General features: G+C 39.6%; 1 protein-coding gene across 2 annotated transcripts in view; it reads right to left on the reverse strand.

The window, feature by feature from the left end:
• Window positions 1–27,113, reverse strand: part of ST6GALNAC3 (ST6 N-acetylgalactosaminide alpha-2,6-sialyltransferase 3) — a 496,586-nt gene that overhangs the window by 272,563 nt on the left and 196,910 nt on the right. For both annotated transcript variants that reach the window (XM_045835305.1, XM_045835306.1), the window contains exon 2: window positions 15,129–15,323. In XM_045835305.1, coding sequence (XP_045691261.1) covers window positions 15,129–15,323 — 195 coding nt within the window. The remainder of the gene's footprint in view (window positions 1–15,128; window positions 15,324–27,113) is intronic.

Below are 27,113 nucleotides of genomic sequence, written 5' to 3' on the forward strand. Positions count from 1 at the left end.
TGCCCTTATCAGCTGGAGACAGTGGGGAAAATACTGTGATGGACACATTCATTCTAGAGTGGGACCTGCAAGCAATTGGTCAGAGGAGGAATTGAAGCCAATTTATCCAGTGCTTAAATAAATAAGCTGAAGAGCATTTAGAAAATGATGGACTGTACAAGAAGTACCATGTTAGCATTTGAGCAGGAGATGGGGAGCAAAGGCACTACTCAATCACTGCTTTGAGAGTTGAAGGATTAAGAAAGCATTTGGGCAGTTGCATATCCACTGACTGACAGCAAATCAGAAGGCATCTGGGTATAGCCCTCTGGGTATTTGTTTGCCAGACTAATTTTCCATTAAAGGTAGAAGCCTTTCTCATAAGCTGTAGAAAACACTCACTCCTTTGTCAGTCCACTATTCCACTGCTCATTAACATGCAATCTTCCTTTCTGACATCAAACTATGCCATTGTTCATCTTCCCCAACTGGCAGGGTGAAACTACTGCACAGCTAAGTGACTAAATATTCAACGGCCACCTTAACAGACTCTTACTCAAAAGGAGCAGCCAATAGAATTGCATCATTATCATAGTTATGTTGATATGGTCCATTGGTACTTAGTATCCATTTTTACCTTCTTTTGCGCTCTTTCTTCCCCAATCCTGTGTAGCAAGGGCTGAAAAGCTAATTACATTTCCCAAACTTTCCTACCCCTAAGGCCCCAAATGCTATTTAGACTCTGACAATGTAATGCTCTCCCGAAATATTTGAAGTACAGAAGGAGATAGAACTCAGTCTTTCTGTAGCAATGGTGACTAAAAGCTGGTATCTGGCAATTGTGAGTTTTTGCAACATTTTCACTGACTATACACCAGATTTGTGATATGGAAAGACAGTGATGCTCCCAGTAGTTTCCTGGGTCATCTAACCTTGAATAAGTTACTTAACTTCTCCAAATTTTGGATTATTCATTAGTAAACGCCAGGAAAATAATGGTACCTACTGCACAGAGTTGCTTTGAAAACTGACTATCTGGCAAGCAGGTGTTAGGTATTACCGCTGCTGCTTCTGCTGCATATGAACAACTTAGAAGACCACCTGACAAAGAGAAGTCCTCAATAAGGGTTAGCCAAGGTGATGATGATTTGAAACCAGCAGGATATACCTGGCAAAGAAAGGGACCTGACGGCAGAGACAGAGGACAGCATGTAAACAAATTCCTCGACCTTTCTTTGCCCCACTTGTTAAATGTTCTCAATTTAAAATGGGGGATATTATCACATTCACAGAATTATTTACTAAGTGAAATAATGCCCATAAATTTTGCAAAGCATAATACAAATGTTTAGCATTATTAGTTACCGTAAAAATGCTGAAAGAGTTCAAAAGAATGAAGTGTGACTTCTAAGGAGAATTAGCAAATCAGCAATAAGAAAAATAGACGTTTGACAGGGCTTTGAGGAATGGGTAGATTTTCTATACGTAGAGATAGCAGAGAAAGGTGTGCCAGTGTGAACTGAAGCATAAAGTTGAGATATTGAAGGACCAATATAGAATTCATTATTCTTCTTCTCATGTATTTTTCTAGCAGTTATACCATGAAAGTTTTGAGACACAGTTGAGAGAAGGAATCCTAAGTGAAATCTCCTAATTGGCTTTCTGCATACTTAACATCACTTACAGAGAAAACTAGTTTATGAGGGCGAGATGCATTGAAAAGAGAAAGCTCATGGGCATGATCATGTAGTCTACAGAATTTAAGATGCATTCTTCTATATTAAAAGCAAAAAAAAGAAAGAAAAAAGAAAGCTTCCTACTAGCAGGAAAATGTCAAGGTGGCTCAGGTGGTGAACATTTTTCTGTTGCCATGATTCCTGTGTTTTGTCAGCACAAGGTTTTTTGACACAGGCACACCACTCACTGAAGGGCTGAATGACCTCTAATTAGCTGACTCCCTTCCCAGACTCTAAGTGGGGATAATAACAACAGCCTGAGAGTGGCCTATTTAACGAAAAGCAGAATTATAATGACCATACGAGCTTTGAGAAATAAATAAGCAAATTGACCACAGACCCACGCACTAAATAAATAAGTAAATTCTGAAGGTGATGAGGGCAGTTGGAGTCACATCATATTCACGTGGCTCTCGGAAATATCAAAAACACATTTGCTTCTCTGAAGTAGACGTTCAAGAAAGAAACAGAAGCTATTTGGCACATGGCTCAGCACCTAAAACTACCTCATTTTCATCCTCAGTGGCTTTCTGGCAAACAATGTTAATTTCTACCTAATTTTAAATCAAGAGAATATATTACCATATCCCACTAGTTCTTTAATCTGGGATGGTCAACATTTTCACTCTGAAAGTCTGTCCTGAACACATCCTGTCTGAAAGCATATATTAGCTCAAGAATACAGAGTTAAGAGGCTCCGTGCAGTTAGGGATGCTGCTTTTGAGTCAAGGCTTAAGTAACTCCCAAGTACGGCATTGTAGCTTTTGAAAAATGTAAAGAGAGATATATGTGGTCAATTCATCAGCAAGACAGCAAGAATGGTACTGGTGTGGTCATTATGCCTGCCAGTACAATAGAGTGAAAGTTAGGAGGAGAGCTTCACTGCTGTGCTCAGCCCAGATGTGGGCTGCAACAAGATGATCGACCCGCAGCAGCTCATACCAGTAAATAAAACCTCAACTCATATAATCATTGTCCAACTCATCAAAAGCGATGCAGATTAAGTCACATATGAGAGATATAGGCAGTTGAACCTGAGCAAAGGAAGCAGAGCATGGAAAATGATGTGTCAACACATCGGCTGCTCTTCCTCTTGTGCTTGAACATATTACTAAATCCTGTGGCTCTGAAGTCTGGATTTCAAGACTCAGTCCTGCCACTTTGAACAAGTGGGGCTTGGAGTGAGTTGTATCACCTGTCCTAGTCTCAATTTCCTCATGTACAATGTGGGGGAATAATTTTACATAACCTATAGAGTATTTGTGAGAAATTTTCAAATGTGGTGATTTATTAAAAGCCTTATGCACTGTTATGGTTAATCTATCTGTCAACTTGGCTAAGGCTCAGGTATTCGATCAAACATTATTCCAGATGTGTCTGTGAAGTTGTTTCCTGGATGTGACTAACATTTAACTTCAGACTTTCAATAAAGCGGAACATCCTCCATAATGTGGGTGGGCCTTATCTAATCAGTTAAAGGCCTAAGCGATCATAAAAGCACTCCAAACAATATATGTATTTTGACCCTTAAAATTATTTTTCTTGTGTGGTGATGCAAACAGCTCTGGAGTGTTCAGTGGTACTGTTTTTTAAAAAGTACTTAACTCTAGTAATTTTTCTAGTAATACATGCAATACATACTCATTATAGAAAAACTGGAAAACATGTTTAAGGAAAGTCACCCAAAATTTACCCCCCAGACACAGACCACTACACTTAATTTCTTCAGCTACTGTCTGCAAACCTCCTTTCTATGTCTACATTTAGAGTTGACATAAACCTCTATATATTTCTCTTTTTTGCTTATTATCATTTAACATTGTGAAAAAGTGTTCTGTACTTTTAGACAGAAAGTGTTTTCTTCTTTACAATTTACAAGAACATAGCATAATGCCCAGCATGCAGTGGATTCAACAAGCGTGAGCCAATGAACTTTCTGACTTGATGAACTGACAAACGCTCCATGAAACCATTTAATGGAACTTGCTGACCAAGGCAATTTCGGTCTCTTCCTTTGCCCTCACAGAACACCTAAAGTCACTGGAATACAGTCACTGATCTGGGGCTTTGAAAAATTAGTTGATTCAGTAAAATGATATGCAGTCTGTAAGGACTAAAAAAAGATAACATTTGAAGTGCACAAGCACACAGGTTCACTCAGTGATACTTTATCCCAAATCCTTTGGACCAGTTACACTTTGGAATTTGGAATTCTTTTATTGAAAAGGATGATAGAGCAAATGTGATATACAGTGTGTTATAAAATACCACAGCTGGGTACAGGGAAACATACTGTAATCAAACAGTAAGAGCAAAGCATTTTTATAGGAAAACATGAGAATAATCACAATAAACAGACCCTTCCTTGTGTTTTATGTTTCATGGTGTGTTATCAGAATCTCGTGTGCCTGAGCTGTGGGAACACCCTCCAGAGGAATTTCAGTCCTCTAGGACCCTGTTTATCACTAGCTGGGAACCAAATTCTTGGTTGATTTCCCAGCTTGCAGGGTTCCTAGCCAATGCAAGTAGTAAAATTCAGACCAACCACTAAGGTACAGATCTAGTGTTTTTAATTTCCAAGGATAAATTTTGTTATCCAAAGACCAAAGCTATAAATAAGCTTCCTTATCTTTTCTTTGTGCCAATTTTCATGGTTTCTTTTCTAGCATCCTCTTTCATTAGGGTAGGGGGGTAGGACATGTAAAGTCCAGCTTTAGGTCTGATTGGTTGGGGGCCGGGAGTAGAGGCAAGTATCTCACTGTCCACCTTTGGGGAACCCGGCCTTGCCTTCTGTCTTGTAGGGTTAATATTACTCATCCTCTCAGTTACTGATACTGATAAACCCCAAGGATACCACACCATCAGCTTTCTTGCTTAATTCTCTTTCCATACCTTCTCAGTTTCTAGTGCCTGAAGATTTCCCTTGTTTCTGACTAGGCCAACTAACTGGGCATTAAATCATATATCCTATTTCATCCTGCATGTCCTGGTGTTACGGAGCAGGAGAATTGTCCCATTATCTTTGACCATTATATTACCACACCAGAACTCTTAATTTTTTCCTTTTACTACTTAAAACTACTTACACATTTTTATAAGTCAGATTTCTCTATTAACCAGGCATACCATTTTTTTTGAGGCTTTGTGGAATAACATTTGATACAGGAGCTTATAGCTAATTTTGAGGTAAAAAATCTTTAATGCCTGTTTTTCTCTTATAAGTAAGCTTTTGTAAGCCTACTCTTGAAAATGAGAGATCACAGTATGATGCCATCTACTAGGTGACAAATTATCTCCCAGACATTTAATACAATTGTTTAATTCAAGGTGCTTGAATGTTCACTATTCTTAACAGCAATAGAATGAATTTGTTATGCTGAAGTGCTGATGCCCTCTCAGCGGGATTCTTCCAGGCTCCTTGTAGAAAGGTCTGCCTCATTCTCTTCCTTGGTGAACCCCAATTTTAATTTTTCTTTAAAGGGCGGTTCATTGCTAATCCTTAGTTCTTTATCTGGAACATAGCAAATACTGTAACTATTTCATGACTGACTAATATTCTCAGTGAATGCTCACTGCCACGTGATGAATGTGTTTTTGTTCTAGCTAATCTGTCAGGATATTTAACTGGAACTAGAAATGCGGAACAAAAATTCTTAACTGTGGGTGGGGGTAGGGAGCTAATTCTACCATCTTTTTCAGCTCTCAAATCTGGGTGCTCTTTGGTAAGTGCTCTCTTTTGTTTTACTTTGTTTATCCCAAATGAGGAAATCTGATTTCTGGATTTCTAACAGGCCCCTGTCAGGTGTATTAGCTTGACAGTTGGTAAATGGGCATTTTTTATACCTAAGGTTTGTAATGAATAAAATCCCCTTATATCTTCCTGGGGAACCAATTACTACATTGAAAACTATGATAATGGATCTTTCATCAATAACAAATGTGACTTGTAAAGTGAAAATCAATCTATTTTGACTGATGATATCTCATAGCAACAGGCAAGATTTCTTCTGAAAAATTAAAATTTAAAAAGTGTTTGATTTATCAGTTGAGTAAGATTAGAAATTCAGTAGTTATCAGTCTTGTCCAGCCATTTTCTGGGTTTGTGACCTTGGAAAATTGAGAACTTCACTTTCCTTTTTCAAAAGACAATCTGGTCTCCCAAATATATGTCCCGCTGCAGGAAGATAGAAAGCATGCATCTCTGTGGACATTTATTTGAGCAGACAGATGGACTGACAGATGTGAGTCCTTCCCATGCCCAGACTCCCAAAGTTTTCACCATGGGTTTGAAAAAATGGTCCCTCTCATCCTTCAGGCAGCATCTTGTCTAAAGATGAGTTTCAGGATGCCTGGTGGTTATTATTATAAAATGACTGTAATGTATAATGTGCATGTCAATTAGGACTCTTTTGGTGGCAAGCAACCAACGCATAATTCAAACCAGCAGACATGAAAAAGAAGGATTTACTGGCTTATTTACCCAAACCACAGGGGGAGGGGTAGACTGGCTTCGAGAACAGCTGGTCTCAGCACTAGAGAATCGTCCAGGCCCTCACTTTAGCTCTTCAAGTGCTTAGCGTGTCTCTCAGTGTCTTGGTCTCATTCTCTCCAGGGACTACAGCCACTGACGCCCAGAGAACCACGTCTCAACACTCTACTACCAAAGAAAGGAGGATCTTTCCCACAGCATTACTTAGAACTATAAAATCTGGGAAGGGCTCAGAAGGGCTCATCTTGAGCCATGTATCCACCTCTTGACCAATCACTCATTTGACCAATCACTAGGCTGAATCTTCTGCACACCCATGTGGTCAGAAGGGTAGTGATTGTTTCTGTAATAAAGGGGTAGTGGAGAGCTGGCAAGCATAAGAGGCACTAAATGGCTAATTATATATATATACATATAGTATATATTATTATATATGTATATACAATTATATATTAACCACTTTATTATATAATGTAATATATATGTATATAGTCTATGCATGTTCATATTTAAGAAAGTATAAATTGTTCTGTTAGCATGTGTATATGTATATATTGCATGGATGTATTGTCTGTTTATTTGTATATATTGGTTAATGGATATGGATATATATTATATGTATTACTATTTTGCAAATATTTGTGGCTTTTCCCTTTCCAGCAATTTTATTCTATCATCTATAACCCAGGGTAAATTGCATTTCAGTCAGATTAGCTTCTGTATTGCTCCTAAATGTGTCTGATTTCCTTCCCTGGAAAGACATAGAATCATGCAGACATGTGGCAGTGTCTCAGGGTGCTATGGGTATGGGGTTCCACTTCCATGTTGGGGTACACAGAAAGAAGCATTTTAAGTGGCCTGGCCTCCTATGTAGTTTTCAGGTCAGCAGCACCAAGGTAAGAGTTCTCCAAGACTGCCTAATCAACCAAACAAAATGAGGAGCCCAGAGATTAGAATAAAGGGTAATGGAACTAGGGAAGGGTAAGAAATTAATCAATGGAGCGCCAGGCAGTGATGACCACCAGCACAGACAGGAGTTTACTGTGACTTTGGTGTAGTACCCTTGGCCTGCTAGGAGTGCTAAGAATGGAAGGAAGAGGGACAGTGTATACGAGGTCTTTCTGTAAAAAGTCAAGCCATTGTTAACATAATGAGAATCGTTTGTGCAACATCAATGTAACCTGGAAGCCAAGGAGAGTGGACTGTGATGCACATGTGTGAACAACACGACAACTTTACTGCACTAGTCTGTGGGGGTGGTAGAGGCCATTGAGTGAACACGTGTACTGTGTGGCCATTGCATTAAAAAATGACTGAGCAGGTAGAGCAACAAAATCTGCATCAAATTTTGCATTAAGCTTGAACATTCCTCCACAGAAACAATTTGGATGAATTGAAAGGCTTTGGGGATGATGTAATGAGGGCAGCACAAATAAAAGTGTGGCACAAATGCTTCAAAGATGGTCAAGAATTTGTTGAAAGTGATCCACATTCTGGAAGGCCTGCAACAAGCAGAACACCTGAGAATGTTGAATGTGTACGGGCTGCAGTCAACAAAGATCAGTGACTGACAGTGAGAGAACTAGATGCTAATCTGTGGATTCCCAAAAGTACTGCATCTGAGACTTTGACACAAGATCTTGGCATGAAACATGTCATGGCGAAATTTTTCTGAGGCTTCTACTACCAGACGAGAAGGAACATTGTGCTATAGTTGCTAATGACTTGATTCAAACCACTACCAATGAAGCAGATTTCCTCAAGAAGGTCATAACTGGTGATGGATCATGGGTCTACAGCTATGATCTGGAAATGGAGGTCCCGTCACTCCAATGGAAGTCACCTGGTTCCCCATGATGAAGAAGGTGTGGCACAGTTGCAGCAAGATCAAGACCACGTTAACTGTTTTTTGATTGGGAAGGTGTTGTCCATCGCAAGTACATCCCTCCAGGCCAAACAATGAATAAGGAGAACTACCTCAATGTTCTCCATCAGTTGAGAGATGCAATGTGATGAAAATGTCCACAGGTTCTAGCAACTTGTGATTGGCAGCTTCATCACGACAATGCAGCTGCTCATGCATCACATCTCATGCAGTTTTTTGGCGAAACATCAAATCACCCATGTGACTCAGCCCCGCTACAACCCAGATTGGGCGCGCTCTGTGACTTCTGGCTTTTCCCAAAACTAAAGTCACCTTTGAAAGGGAAGAGATTTCAGACCATCAGTGAGATTAAGGCAAATATGACAGAGGAGCTGATGGTGATTGCGAGAACTGTGTGAAATCCCAAGGTGCCTACTTTGAAGGGGACTGTGGTGTTATTAACCTATATACAATGTTTCTTGCATCCTCTTCAATAAATGTCTCTCTTTTTCATAGTGTGTGGATGGATACTTCTGGACAGACCTTTGTATTCTGAACTTTTGCTTTCACTCTTTTCCCAGAAGGGCAGCAGGACATGCCACTGCAAGATGTGCCTCTTTGGCACGAGGATTCTTTTGCGCTGCAGACACAGGAGAAACTTTGAAAACATAATACAAGTTACCTTTTTGTATGGGAAATTTACATTAGATAGAGGTCCTGTACCAGGAAGAGAGCTATTACTAGAGATAAAACTTCTTCATCTGATAAACCTGTCTTCATGGCAGAGGAAACATTTGTACATTATACCAAATGTACAAATTTCCTGTGGATTGCCTCCCCCTCCTTTGGAGCCCTGGACTCCTACTCCTTCCCTTGGCTCAGGATAGTAGAGAAGTCTCAATAACATGGTTGCCTTTTGGGTCTCATATTTTGTAGAAGTCCTACCTGTAATCAAATTTGTTTTTCTCTTGGTAATCTCTCTTATGTCAATTTAATTATTGGACCAAAGAGCCTAGAAGGGAACAAAGGAGAATTAAGCCTTTCCTACATGTCCAACTCTATTTTTTCTCTTCTTTCTATCTCACCCAGTTCCTTCTCCTGCACGTCTCACCTCTCCCACAAATGCTTTCTGAAATTGTTTCAACCCGCCGTGACATCTGCCCCTCTCCTTTGGCACTAGAGCGTAGGCTGCCTCGAGAGGTGGCCATTGTTTGGAAGTTGCTATTTCACAGCCAGACGGAGAAACAGAATCTCTTCTCCACTCAGCAAATATATGCCCTCATACTTAGGAAAAAGATATTTTATCTTGAAATTGATTAATCCAATATGCACATGCCAAGTAAGTAATCTTTATTATATGTTAATTTAGTTGTTTCCTTTTCTATAACAATTTAACAGTTGAAATTTCTCCGCCTTATGATTATACAAATGTGAATATTCAGCTTTCAATTAACAATTAAATTGATGAATTTTAAACTTTTGAAACATATTTACATATAATTGTTTTCAATATAGTTATGTAAAATCCAAAACCTATATTCCCAAGTATAAAAAAACCCATTCATGTCAGCTTTAATTATACGTGGACATTTATTTGGATGTGTGGATTGTGTGCTTTTGTTGCCAGGCATGTCAGCTCTGTTCCTTAATTGTGGCTATAACCACAATTTGGGAAATTCTATTGCGACAGCAATATGTTATGCGCATCTCTCATTAGGCCTATGTGGCCTGTCTGTCACAGCAACTGGTCCTAAGTACTCTTATTTCATCTACTTTCAAACATTCTCATTTTTTAAAGTGGTGTTGCTTTAGCCTTATTAAATTATTAAGCAAATCCAAACACAGCCCTACAATTTGATTGCTGTGTTTTAGAAATCGTGTGCTTCTTCACTTAGCACACTTAAAGACCATCTGAAAGGTCACTCTTCCCCAAATACCAGAAAACCTCCACGTGCCTGGTACGTTAGGGTTTTCTTATCAGATCTGAGGGAGACATCTGTCATCCCCACTGATTACCAGGAAGATCTGCATGTGGTACTCTGGTGAGTGTCAGAGCTTATCTGGTGGTTAATGCAAATAGGTTGCGGGTCACTTTTTCTGAGCAATGTCTTCACAGCAGGTCACCCAACAACAGAGACAGCAGCGTGACCGATTCCATGATGTGGAAACTGCACACAAAATCTACTTGAAGTTAATTTCTTCCTTTTCCCTCAAAAGCTGCCACAGTCACAGCGGGGAGAAACAATAGCTGCCTTGAACGAAGTCCTGCCATACTTTAGTAGTTTACACTTCCCCTTTCCACTACAATTAATTATTTTTAAATGAACCATTAAAAATCATGTTAAGGAAAAAGTAGAGTTCACAGGATATTGTTAAGCATAGGCTTTTTTTTCCCAGCCACATATGGGTCATGCTTTTTACTATGTCTAAGATCAGTCAATAATGCAGTAACTCTGCCTTAATGTTATAGGTGGGGTCCCCCCAGTTTAGTCCTGTTTCAATGGAAGGTTGCATTGTTAATACAGTGATGACTTGGCAGGGCAAGTCTGGGCAGCTTGGGGTTCAGTCAGTTAACAGAGGTAGGGAGCAAAGGAAAGTATAAACCTTGTCACAAAATCAAAATCACTCCTGGTCCAAACTTTGTATTGACACTACCTCATGGTTGTTGTCAGCTCAAACAAAGTATGGAATGAAGAATTCTGGGTTCTGTGGCCAGGAAAATTCAGGATTTCAGCAATCACCCAGTTAGCTGGCACTCATTTAGCTTCCCTGATTCTCAAGACTTCCCCTCCCCTAAACATAAGAACCTTCACTCGCACTGGTTACAGGGGAAGAGACAGGCCAAGGCCTGGGAGCCAATCACCAACTGCGTTGTATTTAAGTTGTCGTTGTAGAGAGGGAGCAGTTTTTTTATTTTTTCATTCCAATTCTTCTAGAACAGTCCTCATAGTTTTCACAACATATTCCTTTTCATGGCTGTGGATCAGGAGGAATGTGAAATGCAAACAAGTTCACGTGTTTATCTTTTCTGTGCTCCCTATATTTTTACTTCTTTTATTTCCCTTGGGAACAGGTCATTCAGAAACTGGGTGAGTTGATCAAATGCAGCTGAGCCTGAACTGGGTGTAACTTCCTCTAGGTGAGGCCTTCAGGGCAGGCTGTCACAGATCCACAGGTCACCTGTGCTTCCCCTTGGGCCATGCCAAAGGGCCAGAGCTCATCTCATATTTTTTTGTAAAGATAATCAGAGAATCAGATTCTGCTCCCAAGCAACCCAGCTCTCTACTGCATCTACTAAATCTTCAACCTAATTCAGCCACCCCCATCTTGTCATTGACAGTAGTGGAAAGACATTTTTTTCTTATAAGCGTTTCCACTCATAAAGTCTTTGTCTAGTGACAGCAATGTCTGGTCCAGATGAAGCATCAGCCGGTAAAACTATCATCAACAATTGTGTTTGCAGATACTCTAGATCTGGAAATCATTGCAGGCTTGTCTACATGTTTAAGGAATTTCTTGCAAGTCTGCCCATGTCTAGCAAGCCTGTGTTTTCTTCTGAAAACCTTCTGAGAAAACCTCAAAAACCAAGACCTTAAAATAAATGGGTCAGCTTGATGTTCACTTGCCTCAGCTCAGATAAGGCGATTGACCCTTCTCCAGACACGAATAGGGTGAACGGGGACATCGGAGTCTATGGCCACTTTTGGAGCAAGGTTTGAAGGTCACTATTGAAGCTATTTGCCCCAGAATATAAAATCTACCACCTATCATATTAGCTGTATTACTTTGGCTCTATGAAAACATTTTCCTCCTAAATCTTATTTAATGCAGCTATCTCTGGGAAGGATGGCACCTGAAGCTATTATTTGGTGAACACCAATGGCAGAGGTTGAGATTGTGAGAAGGAAAAATAAAATCAATGAGGAGAGATGTAGAGAGCCACCCTGCAAATTCTACTATCCTGTCAATTTAGCTGAGAACTGGAGGGAAAGCCAGTTTATTTAGGTGTTGTTTGTCAATGCCCATGCAAAATTTTCTGCTCATCACCTTCACTCATGTTACAATATGGGGTCTCGCTATCATGCATACACTAGAATAAGGTGCCTGTATATCTGCTAGTCATCGCATAAAATGAAATTGCATATTTCAAATATTGCTAGTTTGTTTTCACGAGCTTAATGCCTCACTGCTTCTTTTTAGTTATTTCTTGTATTAAATCAGATGAAATGCTTTGGGTGATTCCTGGTCAATAAATATCCTACTGGGCTCAGAATATATTTTAAAATTTTTATTATAAAATAGACATGCAGAAAAATGAAAATGACACAAATGTATACTTAAAAATATTTAGAATGTGAACACCCATGTAACTTCCAACTGGATGGAGACATAGGCTATTTGCTGATATCCCAGGAACCCACACTGCTCACAAACCAAATATTTTCTCAGAGTAATTTCTCAGAGTAACCTCTCTTGTTACTTATATGATAATAGTTTCCTTACTTTTTTATTTCTTTTTAGTTTTACTCCTTCCTATATATGACCCTAAGCAACATTATTTAGTTTTGCCTCTTCCTATGATCTATAAATGGAATCACACTGTGTGTATTCTTTTATTTTTGCATCTTTCCCTCAAAATAATGGTCATGCACAATTTACATATGTTGTCACATCTGGTGACAGCTTCTTCATTTCCACCACTGTATGGTATTCCAGGACATGTAGCACGACTTTAACCCACTCTCCTACTGATGGACATGTGGGTTGCCTCTAGGTCCCAGTGACCATGAACCATGCTGCCATACCTGTTGTCCGAGCCTGTCAATGCCTGTGCTGCTGAGTTTGTCTGAGTGAATGTGTCAGTGACTGCAAATGCTGGGCACGGGATACAGGTCTTCAAAGTTATACAACAATGGGAAGCTGTTTTCCCAAAACACTTGTTCCAGTTTATTATATTCCACCTACCAGTATTTAAGAGTTCCTGTTGTTTCACATTCTCACCAACACTTGCTATCATCAGATTCTTAATTTTTTGCCCATCTGGTATTTGGTGTGCAGTGACACTTCCTTGTGCTTTCTTCCCTCTTCTCATTGTGTTTTTAAGTTGCAAAACCTTGATTTTGTATGAGATTGTGAGCTCCTTTGTAAGTTCAAAGGCCCTGAACCCAGGGCCTTTAAAATTTAAACACAAAGTCTGTTATTCTGGGCTTTGGTATTTTGGTGTAATTCATACTGAGCACTTCAAGTCATAACTGATCAGCGTAGGAGAGGTAAAAGAAACACATTCATTGAGCATCAGTTTGAAACTGGGTACCTCATGTGCTTTGTTCTGTTTGATCCTCATGATAACTTTGCTATTTGAGACCATTATCCCTATTTTCATTCAAACCATGCCTGCCTGTGTGCCTTTAAACCCTAAAAAAACTCCTTCCAGTACTCATGCTTCCTCTCGAGAAAGAGACTCTGCAAAGGATCAAAATAATGATCGATATCCTGTAGTAAAGTCATCGTATTAAAAACTACACCAAAAGAATAGGAAAGGTGGCTTGGTTAATATGACTCTTTAATAACAGGTTCCCTAGGTCAGTTTTTCCATCAACACTCCAAAATCCAACTCATTAATATTTAAACAAATGAGGGGGTCCTTGATTTTGGGTGGGATTTGCCTCATGAGAGTAATTTGTGAAACACTTCAGTCAGATGTTTCATTTTCTGCCTGTGACAGGCACTTGTGAAGTGATTAACAGGACCCAGAAGAGTTACAGAATATTAAATGGCAGCCAGAAATAAAAGTAACGAAACACGAGAGTGAGACAAACTATCCTCTGTGATAATTTTTATACAAGTAATCAATTTATTAGGACAAGCAACAAGTTCAAGTAATGGGCCCTTTAAAAAATAATTTAAAGCCAATTAAAGGACAAACATCAAGTAAAGCTCCTAAGAATTTATGTGTTATTAATAGAGCCTTTTTCTTTTTAACTATAAAGGTCTAATAAAAAGTCTGTAAATCCTGCAGTTACAGAAATCATTTTCCAAGGATCAAATGAATCAGATGCAAAGACTTGAGTATAATGTTGCCTGCAAAAGGGGAAGACCCAAGCCAGCTTTTAACACCCATCCCGATGCTAACCATAACTTTCGGGACAGGAGTAGCACTCTGTGTGTAACTCTCCTCTCTAGTACTTTACAAAATTACCCTTCAGCAGGATCGGATCCAAAACCCTTTCAGTGATGTGGACACACTAAGGACTTGTACCCATGTTACCAACAATTTCAAACAGGCTCAGACTTTGCCTCTATGAATATTAACCTCACATTCATCCCACTGCATGACGAACAGTGTGAACACTTTTATTAACCACTTCTATACCTTCTACACCTTTTGTGAGGTCCATTATTTTTTCCTTCTCTCTGTGATACAAACCCTGGCTCGCAAAAGTGTTGGCACAGTGTGCGCTTTCCAGTTGTCGATCTGCCTCCACTGTCTTCTGTACCATCAACTGGCTACGAAGATTTAGAGGTTCTGTGATTATAGGATTAAAATTATTTTAACACCTTTAAATTTGGAAACTCTTTAAATACCATTATCTCTGCAGCCACTAAGAGTTTTAAAATCAGCTTGGCCTTTTCTAGCTCCAGGTCTAAGAATTATAGGGTTTTAAAAAAGTATAAATGATTTTCTGCAATTCTACAAAGAGCTGTCCCCAACCAGCTGACCTCCAGGAAATAAAACCAGCCAGTTCTCTTAGCTGGTAACTGCTGATCAGAGTTAATAAATGGAAAGCTATGTATGCTATGCAACAAAGCACTAGGAAAACAGATAATTGCTTCCTCAACTCCACATGAAGCCAGTGAATCATATTTGATGTAGGAAGGGCAGCAGACTTGAACACATGTCAGTAAATGTCTAAGAATGAGAAGACAGAAAATGTCATGAACCCAGAGAAGCTTGGTGCGGCAGAGAGAGTAACTTCAGTGACTGAAGGTCATCTTGTTCCTGAAGAAAAGCAGTTACCATGGATACTCTTGAATCCTAGGTAACCCTCTGAGGTCTTACCTCTTGCGTCCTCACATTTATGTATCCATAGTGAGTTCGAAGGGGCCGCCTGAAGGTGTAGGAGAAAGGTATCCATTTTGTACCAGGTTGTCCAAAGCAGTTTAGTAGCAATGGGAAATTCAGTTCATTTACAAGGCGCACAATCAGCAGGAAGAGAAACGCTGCTACAAAGCTCACTGCAACCACAGACTTTCTCTGTAAGACATTTTAAAAAAGAGAAGAAGAATGAATGAGTGACTTTCAATCAAAAGCAGTTGCAGAGGTTCCTTTATTCCTCTCCCTTTCTATTTCAAAGGTATCAAAGGATGTTGTGATGTAGGATATTTTTATTTGGAAACAGAAAATAATTATTTGGTGACTAGGTTGTGTTAGTGTGCTGAGGCTCTGAGAGCAAGCAGAACATCTTTTTTTAGATTATCTTTCCATTCCATCCCTACCCTTTCTTACCTATCTTCCTTGACAACACTTACTGACATTCCCAAGTATTGGAAGCCCTTGCTAACTGCTCAGTTCCCCCTCAGCCACCATCTCTTCACCCCCAACACATCTGTCCTGTTAGAGGTGAGAAGTCCCACCACTCCCATACCTTGAAGTCACTTCTATTGTATATTTTTCATTGTATGATTATTTATGCCTCATTTCCTCCATGTAGTTGTGAGTTCCTGGAGAGCTGGGATATGCTATGTCATACTGATCTCTGTGTTCCAGGTCCTTGACACATTTTTTGCATTCATATAGACAGTCTCATTATCAATCATTACCCTATGTGTTTATCTAGCACCTTCTACATGCAGGAAACTTTCACCTGTGCTATAGGATATGTACAAGTAAGATTTTAAAAGCAAACAGCCCTGGATGGGTGGCTTAGTTGGTTGGAGCATCATCCTGTACACCAAAATGTGGTGTGTTTGATCTCCACTCGGGTACATGCTGGGCTGTGGGTTCAATCCTTGGTCAGGTTGTATGCCAGAGGCAGCTAATCGATGTTTCTTTCTCACATTGATGTTTCTCTCTCTCTCTCTTTCTCTGAATCAGTGAACATATCCTTGGGTGAGGATTGAAAAAAAAGCTAACAATAAGGGTAGGGGAGAAATGCATGCCAAGCAGCATAAGAACAAACCCTTAAATGAGTTGCTATGGAGTAAGAGCAGGAGCAACTGTATCTGATTGGGGTGGGAGAAAGCAGAGATGTTGTGGAGACTGGGCTTGATAAAATGCATGTATTTTAATCAGTAAAGATGTGTGAGAGGAGCTTTTAGCTAGAAGAATCAGAGCAAAGAGGCAAGAAAACATGGGGCTATTCCTAACCACACAGCAGTGAGTCTTACTGTGCACAGAGAAAAAGAAAAGGCTAGATACACTGATGATAACTTGATGGACTGCCTCAGACACCAAGCTGAGAGAAGTCTATTGAGTTTGTTAGGTGATGGTAAACTAAAGGAGGCTTTTGATTTCTTTTTCAAAGGTGACTGTTATAAATTATAATCAAACACTGGCATTTAGGATGCTTTGAGCGGGGAGAAACTAAAGGTAGGCAGCAACTACTTAAGTTATTCCAGCCAGCTAGGATAGAGGTAATGAAGGATGGAAAACTAGAGCAGTGGCAGGGGAAATAAAAAGGTGGAAAAAGCATGAGAAACTCCACTGAGGTGAAAGGCAGAGAACTCGGCTACTGATTGGATAGAATTGGCAGACAAAAAATTCAGAGATGACTGATATTTTGAGCCTCGGTAACTGAAACAATACTGGTCATATCAGGGAAAACCAGGGTGGTCAGAGAAAGAAATGGTGTAAGAGAATAGGAAGATAAAGCCCTTGGCTTTCAAAGTCTTAGTTTTCAGGGACTGGTCCATCATCTGATGGAGTTGTCAAGGAGTCGGGTGGGAGGTCAAGTTTGGAGCTGATGGCAGACATCAGGAACAACTCTGCCTTCAAGTGCAGGGTAGAGATGCAAGGAAATGTTCCCCTAAAAGTTGGGCTTGGCTTCTGATTCTTCTTCCAACTTAAGTGATGCCAAATAGCTTTCTGAGAATAACTAAGCATTTTTGAGGTAATTGCTATTTTTCAACTCACCACTTCCTGGTATAATCAGATTTTTTTTCTCTTCATAAAATGTCCCAAAAGGAGAAAAGAAACCCAAAGCTAGCCCCTATATCCTCCCTGGGCCCATGATCACAGTGTCTCTGGGCAGAAGAATAAGCCCAAAGAAACCAGACACCCAAAGGAATTCTTTGCTCTTGCTCAGCCCTAGTGATTTGCAATGTCCCCAGCTCACTGTCTAACACCTAATTTTTCAATCACCTAAAAGTCCCTTGAGTTCTGCCTCCTCAAAACCCCTCATCTTACCACTAACTACTACAGCTTCACCTCACTGAAGCTTCTAATCATGAAAAAACATTTTAATTTGCTCCTCTGTGGAATCATTCTGTCCACAACATTGCAATATGTCAAGGTAACAGTTTAAATGAGGTGATGGATCTTACAAGTTTAAAGGGACACAAACCAGAACAGATGGCTAAATGAAAGCAAAGAGGCCAGTCACCCATTGAGTAAACAGGTAAGAATGTTTTTTATCACCATCTGGTAGCTTGTTGCAAAACAGCAGCCTGCTTTGAAGGAGACCCAGATGGGATTTGTGCCTTTATCTACTCCAGAGCCCAGCGAGGCTCTCGGGTTCTCTTGGCTGTCACACTGCATTGCATGGCTGAGGGTTTGGGGACAAAGGTGTGGATAGCCTTTGTGGGTTATCTGATCGTGCCTAGCAACACATACCTAACACATACATGAAAGAAAATAAATCAACCATTTTGAGAGAAACTTCAATATGGGGTGAAATCATAGTTGTAAAAGCCTGCTTCCAAGTAACACATGTCTGCCTCTCCTGCTCTATGGAAGGAAATCAAGTAACAAGCACAGAGAAGGTGAGGCAAGCAAATGGAGAGTGGAAGCCAGACGCTGATTCCTCTGTGCTTGACCTGAAATGGGCAGAGGTGTCCCTTTCATAGCTCAGGCTTCCAGTCCAGTTCCTACTGTGCTGTCTGGACCTGACTCTACTTTTCTTCACGTTCCCAAACTCTTATTTAACATGAAAACATCCTCATAGTGCTGCTTTAAAACCGCCCTGAAACTTCACTTGAAACAGTATAATTTCAAGCACACTCTGTGCTCCAGGGGGCATGGACAACAGGACATAACATGAATATGCGTTTTGTGGTAGTCACTTTTGCCAGATCGTGACCTTGAGCTTCAGCAAGTAAAACAGAAACCACAGATGAGGCTTTTTGAAGTCTACACATACCAGAATGCAGGAAGAATGTGTGTGTGCGTGGCAGGAGGGAAGTAACGAAATACTGATATGCATGATTTACATGAATGTATTCAGTCACACATGCTCATTAAATTTGTACGCTGTATAGATGTGGTGAGGTGCAGAAAAACAGAAAACCAACATGACAGACTATTAGAAGCAAATTAGAAGATTCTACCTGTTTATACATGTGTCCGATATCTAACAATTTGTTTATGGAAGTGATCGCTGATGCCTTTACTGAAGTAATCAGAGCATCTCCTAGATTCAACAGCCAAAAATTAGGTAAGTGAAAATAGCAGTAGGGACTTGTCAAATTTATAATATAGAAGACCCAGCTTGACAAACTTGCATACTGCAAAAAAAAAAAAAAACTGACATAGACTTAGTATGTCATTCCCTTAACATCAAAAGCATGAACGTGCAATGACACAATACGTAGGACGTGCGGAGCATAGTTCCAGACACACAGCGAGCACACAAAAACCAGATGTCATCATTATGCTGTAACTACTAATTATCAGTGCCCCAGTGGACATTAGCCAGTTCGTGAGGACTGGCCAGCCCATGTAAATGCATGAAAGAACTTAGAGACATCTTTTTCTCAAATATTCCAAGCAGCTGCAAACCTTTGAACTATTCAGTGAAACTTATCCACACAGCTCTGGAAGAATGTCACTGTGCCAAAACAGATCTGATGAATTGCTCTAGGGAAAGCTTTCTCATTCTTGGTTCTTCATTTTGGGTAAGTCTGAAGGGGCTTTTAAAGCTGAGACATTTAGAATTTAGTCCCCTCTGTGCTGCAAAAATATGCATCAAAAATGTGGCATTTCAGTTTCTTGCTCTTTAGAGTTGAAATATCATTTATCAGACTTATAGTAGAAATACCTATTTCAAAATAAAACCCACAGAGAATTCATGATTTAGAGAGAAAACAGTTGCAGATTTGGAAGAAATAGCTAGCAAATCTGGAAGCTATATTTACATTTGTATGTTTTTATTTTTTCTACCACAGAGTCTTTAGCCACAGTCTTTAACTATTAATTTGGTCAGTTCCTAGATTTCACTTTGTTTCTTCTTCAAAAATACACACAACAGTACAGAGGTGTATTTTTCTATTTAAATAATATTACTGAATGACTGAAGTAGTTTCTTCCCAGGAAAAAAATGTATACTTCTGTCCATATGCTATCATTTGTATTATTTATATTGGTGCTCAATCATTTTACATATTGATGAGACCTTACCTATTGCCTTTTTGTGATATTATCAAATAGAAATTCTTCCCCCATGTAAAAAAGTTGTGTAATCAATGCAGTTCTACTTTGTGTCCTTGGTCAGGCTCCAAGCCTGGCTCTCCCTGAATGCAGTAAAATCTTTTACTGCAGTAAAGGATCTTTACTATACTTGCAGTACAGGATAAATTAGTAAAGTTCTGAGTATATACATGAAGTCTTTGTTTTGTTTCAGCTATTGAATCAACAAATTCTTTGGATGCTGCTTATTGAACTCTACTGAACTATGGGAAAACTCACTCATTTGTTGGGAGGATAAGAAGAGGAAGGTAATGAAAAGATGGATTGTCCAAGATTGGTGGAGTCCACACAGGAGCTTGCCAAGGACAGCCTTAGACACCATGGCTGGTGACGGAATTACTGAGGTCATCAGGAAGAGAGAAGTTAATGCCTAACAAGGTTAACAGGGGAGAAAAACCAGCATTTCAGAATCCAAGAGGCTGATGAAGAAAATGTGCTAAGGCAAAAGAAATAGATTTTTAGAGCAGACTTTGAAGAAGGCAGACAAAGTGGAGCTAAAGAGGCAAAAAGGGATCTGATTATGCAAAGTCTTGTACATCATGCCGTAAGAGACTGAAATTACAGTGTAGAACCCAAGAATGGCTTAGACATGAGATAGACAGGATCAGGCTTGGTTTTGGAAAGCTCACTCTGGAAGTAGAGTGGACAATGGACAGGGAGGTGGGAAAGACCCTTTGGGGGGGGGAGGACAAGAGCAACAATGACCTCTTCATCAAATATCACTATTTCATACCACTATGAAATTATTGATATAAAAAGTACAACTGATACTTTCAGAGATTAGCTTTTATTCTTCTATTAGGGGCATTAGAAATAAAGTCCAGATAGAGTGTATATGCATAAATAATCATTATAGTCTTAACAGAAAATATTTGAATGCTATCAGTTGGAGAAATACATCTGTAATTCACATTTTCCAGGCCAAAAAAAAAAAAAAACCAAACAGAGATGTATCAATAGAAAGATTGAGTGACCTGGCCTAGGTCACAGAACAAGGACACAGGAAAGACAGGTATTGAATTTAGATCATCTGACTCAGGCCTCTGTCCTAGTGAGTGAATTAACTAAGCTGTTAATTGTTACTCATACCAATGGGAATGTTCTTATAAAACTGCTTCATAAATTTTAAAAACTGGTATTAGCCCTTAAGTAGATTTTATAATACATTTTGTCAATAAACAAAATACTTAATTCATATGGAAAATGAAGAGGCTGATCTGAAACATGATAATTATATTTACTTCAAAATCAGTAATTTGTGGGCAAATTTAATTCATTTTGCCTAAATCTGGCTTTATTCCCGGTATTAAAAAGACAAATACAGGGAACCACTGGTTAGTACGCAGGGAAAATAATTCAATTATTCTTCCACTTCTGCTGAAGACATTAGGAGCCGTTTGTCAATCAATAGCATGGCGTCTCATTGCAGTCAGTCTATAGGAACCGCGTGATAGAATGAGCTTGTCTTCCTTTCTCTGCCCCACAGTTCCACGATCCTTTCATTTAATGAAGATGTGGTTATACAGCAAAATATTGATGGTTTTGTTTTTTAAAAAAGGTTAAAATTGGTAGGACACCATCTATATGGTGACCTACATTAAGATTTGGAGCCCTCATCAACACGTCACTTCAGACATGGTATAATCCAATAAGCATTTACAAATCCAGCAAACAAAAACCAAGGCAATAGAATCCCCATGGGCACAATGGTCATAAACTATTCCATGCAAAAAGCTAGGCCTAGGGAAAAATTACAGGTACCCAAATTTTCCTCAGACATGTCTTTTCCCAACAGAGACTTCCTATAGCTGCGAACACTATAGGGAAGTTCAAGTAAACATAAGCATTACGAGTTTGTCAAATGCCATAAGAAGTCCCACTGAACTTTCTAACACCTATTTTAAAGCCATAATGAAAAAACTTTTTAATACATCTACACATTTTTCCTATTTTATTTGAGAAGGGGACTTAGATTTTCCTGGCCAGATTTGACTTTTAAAACTGCTACAGACTCAAATAAAACAATCATGGCTATATTCACTGAGTTCGTTTTATTTTGTAAAATTATATAAAAGCAGTTTTATCTCATTTTGTCTCTATATCTTTATAGAATTGCTTCAGCGTATGTCCTTTCACATACCAGAAAGAAATCAAAGCTCCTCAGAAACACAAAGCAGAGATAAAGGTAGATATTGAGTATGCAGCCTGAAGGGCCTAGAAAGCAGTCCCTCAGTGTGGCTGCATGAAGACACATAGAAAATGATGTAGTCCGGATGGCTGGTGCTCATGATGCAAACATCAAAGATTGGGCAGAAGCCCTGAAGCTGGTTTTTTTTTCATGATGTTTCCACTACAGGAAGAAATGTGTCAGTCCCCCTGCTGTCCCCTCTCTGTGCCCCTAGCATCCTGTTGAGGGAAAAGAGGTACTAACTAACCAGGGACAATAAAGGTACTTAGATAATCAGACCCAAAGCTTTTGTTGTGTCCTCAACCACCTGACTTTTGTTGGCCTTGTCTGGCTTCTGCAAACATCCACTGGCATCTTTCACTTTTAAAGAAATGAGTTTGTCTCTGAGCATCCAATTCTTACTTTTGAGGTGTTTGAGACACTGAGGTGGAGCATGAGGATAAATTCTGGTCATCTTAGAGCCATTAGGGAGGGAGTCCCTCCCAGAAGTATGACAGTGATGAGGACAATGATGGTGACACCAGCTGGGACCTCTTCTTTTCTGTGAACCTACATGACCTTGCATTAAACAGCATTATCTTTTCAAACACATTCAGAGCTATCACCTCACGTGATTTTCCCCATAGCCAGTGAAGTAAGAAGGGGAGTCTGTATGCTTTGGTCTCATCTTTCATCTCTCTTTTGATTCAGGCTGGACTTCTCACCATTCTCCGAAGCCCCTCAGCTACCTAGTCTTTGTGACTTTTTCTGGGGCTGCTCCTCACAGGCACCCTGCTGTTTTCTACCATCCCCATCTATACAAGATCAAATACGGGGTCCAGCACAAACAACACCCCTTTTTATTACGAAATCTCTTATTACAAAATCATAAGCATGTAATTCTGTAACATAACACTATCATACTCAAGCACACCATATGACATTTTAGGTGAACTGTTCAAATTAAAACTATAAATTATTACATCCATATTATTACCCCACCAACCACACTCTAGCAGGCCTTACTTCCGCTGGGCCCTGTATAACTCAGCTCCAATGACGCTTCTTCCCCAAAGTCTTCTCTCCCTCCCTGGCTTCCAGCTCATGGAAGGGGGCTGGGTGGAGTAGGGTGGGTGAAGAAGGAAGAAGGAGAAAAGAGGTAAGGAGGAGGGGAGAGGGAGGAAAATATTCTCTTATAATTTTGTCTTTAAAATGTTTTGAGGACATGAACAAAGTCTGAGAAACACCTCTACTACTGAGGACATCAAACTCAGTATCCTGAATTTAGAAGATAGTTCAGTAAGTACTGGTGGAACAAATTAAGAAAATAAAGAGAAAGAAAAAAGAATAAAGGAATTAAAATGTATTCTCATCTAAAGATACACAGTAAATTATCCCCCCCCAAAAAAAATCAGACTAGGATCTTTAGGAAAAATATATCTTTCATAAGGGGAAACCCACACATTATTCTTTTCTTTTTCCTCTTAATTCACCTTCCTAGGTTATTTCGTTGTAGTTTGATCTGCTTGTGGTGGGTGGAAGAGGAATTGAACAGGGAATATAAACTGAAGTGAGAAAAAGTTGAGTATTTGTTGAACTGGACTTTTACTGAGAATTGCTTTCACAGTTCCTGGTAGATAGAACTTGCAGACCTGAATGGGACTAAACCTGCTTAGAGCAACATCCTTCATATGACACATAATGAAAAGACAAGAATTGATATATTTTTAGAAAACCAACTCTTGTCTGAGGATAACACTTAACGCAAGAATCCCACAGCAGGGAATGAAAAACAGGTAAGGAAAGGGCACTCTGTCCTTCTAATAAAGTTGATAGCCCATTTTCTGAGCTGTGTGCTTGACAAGTATCCAGTACTATGCCAAGTACTTCACTGGAATGAAAACAGATTGCCACCAGCAGCCTATCCATAGACTCAGGGCGGCCAAGCTACATTAAATGAGTTAATATGTGTGAACTTGGGCACCAGTTCTAGTTTAACTTCTTTGTGCCTCTGCTTTCTAACCTGAAATTGGGGCAACAACAGTACCAACCTAATATGACTGTTAGAGCTTTACATGATTTACTAGATAAAAAAGCCTTACAGTGCTGCCTGGCAAAGGGAACATGCTCAGTAAATGTTAAATGTATTGCTACAATCTTTAATCAAACCTAAAGTGTATCGATTGTTAGTCACACCATTACTCTAAATATGATAAGAACAACAAGATGGGGAGACTAATAAGAGACCTTGGCTAAAAGCTGAGACGCCATAATGCTACTTCCCTAAAGTTAGCATATCCCAGAAATAAAGCATGTATTCAGAAAGGCACAGCAAGAAGAGAGAAAGAGAAAATAATCTCTCCTGAGAATTCGAACCACATGCAGGTACTCAGGCAGGTTTTGATACAAGTTCACACTGCCAGTATGATTTAAGAAAAAACTCAGTAAATCATTCAATTTGAAGTGGTCTCAGGTTGGTAACATCTCTAGGTAGCCACTGAAATGACCCAAATCCTATCTGGAAGAATTTAACTTTATTGCAGGCTAGTAGCAACTGCAAGGTGGTATTGAGTATGAGATGCACCTCCATCTCAGACGTGGAAAAAATGGGAAAACATTTTAAAATCAATAAAATATGGTTGCATTGTCCTCATAGGAATGGCTGTTGTCATCGTTCTCCTCCCCCTCATCATCATCCTAGGGAACGAGGAGGATCAGGCCTGGGCTACTTCACACGCCTGTATCTCATCCTGCACCCTAAGGAAAGCATGAGCACAAGTCTATAAAGAAAAGATAACGAGGAGTCCTGGAGTGGCCCAGGACACTGGAATTCACTAATGTGAAAACCCTTTGGGGGCTTTACCTTCTGGTCAAGACTACACAAATGTAAAAACAAAACAGAACAAAACACCCTCCCTTTTTGAACATGGTTCAATGACCCTGCATGCACGTGCATGTTGCACCCCATCCCAGCAGCCACATATCAACTGTGGTACCTCCCAGCATCCTTCTAAGGAATAGACACTGTTCTCTTGTAGGTAAAAGTTGAACTTTGGCAGAGGAACACTCACATACTAAAGTCTTTTGCTGAACACAAGCAGAGTTTTGCCAGAGCACAGGTCTCATGGTGATAATAAATAGTATTGTGCCAAGAACACTTGAATTTCTAAGTAAGACCATTTTCCTATCAATTCTGGATTTAATATTGCATTGACAGTAATTTGAATCACTCATGCAACATAAACTATATTAGTTTATTACTTATAGCCTCCTGCGTTAAAATAGCAAAGGCAGAAAGATCCCCACTGTTAGGCAGAAGCCTGAAAATGCACATACTAGACTTGTGCTGTTACCAGTGAGTCTTCGATTAATTTTTTATCATAACCAGATCAGTTAAGTGCCATATTCTAACAACCCTACTAGCCACCTCTATTTAAATGTCCCAAAGGCAACTCAAATTCAGTCATCCAAATCCAACCAAACCAATGATATCCGCCCTCTCCTGTCCAGTCTTCCTCACCTACAAAGTCCCTCTGAGTGGCTACCACTAAAGTTACTTTTAGAGTCCCAATAATTAAAAATCTCACTTCTACTTAGTAGCTATATGACCTTGGGCGTTTTAATTTTCTTTGTCCCTGTACTTCCTCTGTAAAATCAAAGAGTCATTATGAAAATTAAATAACGAGATAATACATGAAGGACCCAGCTTAGTGCCTAGCACACAGCAGGCACTCACGGATTATTAATTTCCTTCTCTCCACATATCAGGTCCCTTGCACAAGCTATTCTTCCTTCAAGAAATGTCTTCTCCTTTCCCTTCTTTGTCAAGAAGACTGATACTTATTCTTCAAAACCAAAACCAAATGCCATCTCTTCTGTGAAATGGTCCTGACCCTCTGGGAAGATTTTAGAGCACTTATTTCTGCGGCATACTTCACATCATGTGATCATTTTTTGATTACCAATCAACCTTCATCGTTCAATCAAAGTCACACACAGCACACCAAGCCCCCACATTCTCCCCAGACAGACACTGCTGATCAACCACAGCATCATTTCCCCCTGAGTCAGGGGGCAATCTCAGAATCCTTTCATCGTGATGATCACAGCAGTGGTGGTCCTAATCAGTGCAGCCTGGAGTATTACCTTCCTTGCACAAAACAGGTGACAACTTGAGGTCAGAGGCTATCCTGATAAATCTTATAATCCATGTGATCACAGCATAGACTGTTATTCTTTTTAGGCCTCGATTTCTTCATCTGTACGATGGAGTGTTTTTAGGATCCTAGCTGGCTCTCAAATCTAAGACTCTGTAGTGATGACCCAAGGGCCCTGACTGGCCAGAGCTGGTGTCACTACAAGAAAGGCTTGAGGCACCACTCTGTATCTGGCTCCTATTCTGGGTCTAGGCCCAGTTCTTGTAACAGAGTTAGGCATACCTTCAGATACTCACAAACTGAGCCCAGTGTCTACAAAACTGAAATAGAAATGGGGTGAGAATTTGTGACCTTTCAACTTGGTAGATAGCAGCTGTCACTCACTGAAGCCTACCTGATTGCAGTGATGTGCACCTGCTGAGAAAAACGGTGCAGCAAAAGAAATGATTTCCTTTTTAACCCTTGTCTAAAAGGAAGAGCATGTATTTTTTCACTCAGTTGTACAGAATGAGATCAGATTCAGTCTTCCATATGTATATGGACACTGATGTGTTAATGTTCCTGGTCAAACTTGCCACTAAGCCCTGGCACTCGCAACAAAAATTTCAAATGTCCACTGAGTTAGTCTGTTGAAAACCTGAAATAAAAGCAAACATAGTCTGAAGTTTTTAATTTCTTAAAATAAGAACACACAAAACTGTTTTCTTATATGTGATGGCATAAAGATGAAGATTTCTCTGAAGATTATTTGTTCATTCTATAAGCTAAATATTTAGGTTTAATCAGCAAACAAAATCATAAAATTATACACAAAGGTAGTTCCAAGGAAAAAATTACCAATAAATAGTTGTGAAAAAACAAAAAGCCATTTTCTCAATTTTAGAAGCACATTCAGTTGATGGGAAATAAACTTGTGCTAAATCTTAATATTTCAACTAAAAATCTCTGCTCTGGTGCCCAAGAACCAGCCGGAGTGGTTATTCTTCTGTAGAATTGGGCCTCAATGACAGAACTTTCATAGCCCCTAAAAGGCTTACC

The sequence above is a fragment of the Phyllostomus hastatus genome, unplaced genomic scaffold (assembly GCF_019186645.2).
Source record: "Phyllostomus hastatus isolate PE091 unplaced genomic scaffold, TTU_PhHast_1.1 phas_contig_209, whole genome shotgun sequence".
Lineage (NCBI taxonomy): Eukaryota > Metazoa > Chordata > Mammalia > Chiroptera > Phyllostomidae > Phyllostomus > Phyllostomus hastatus.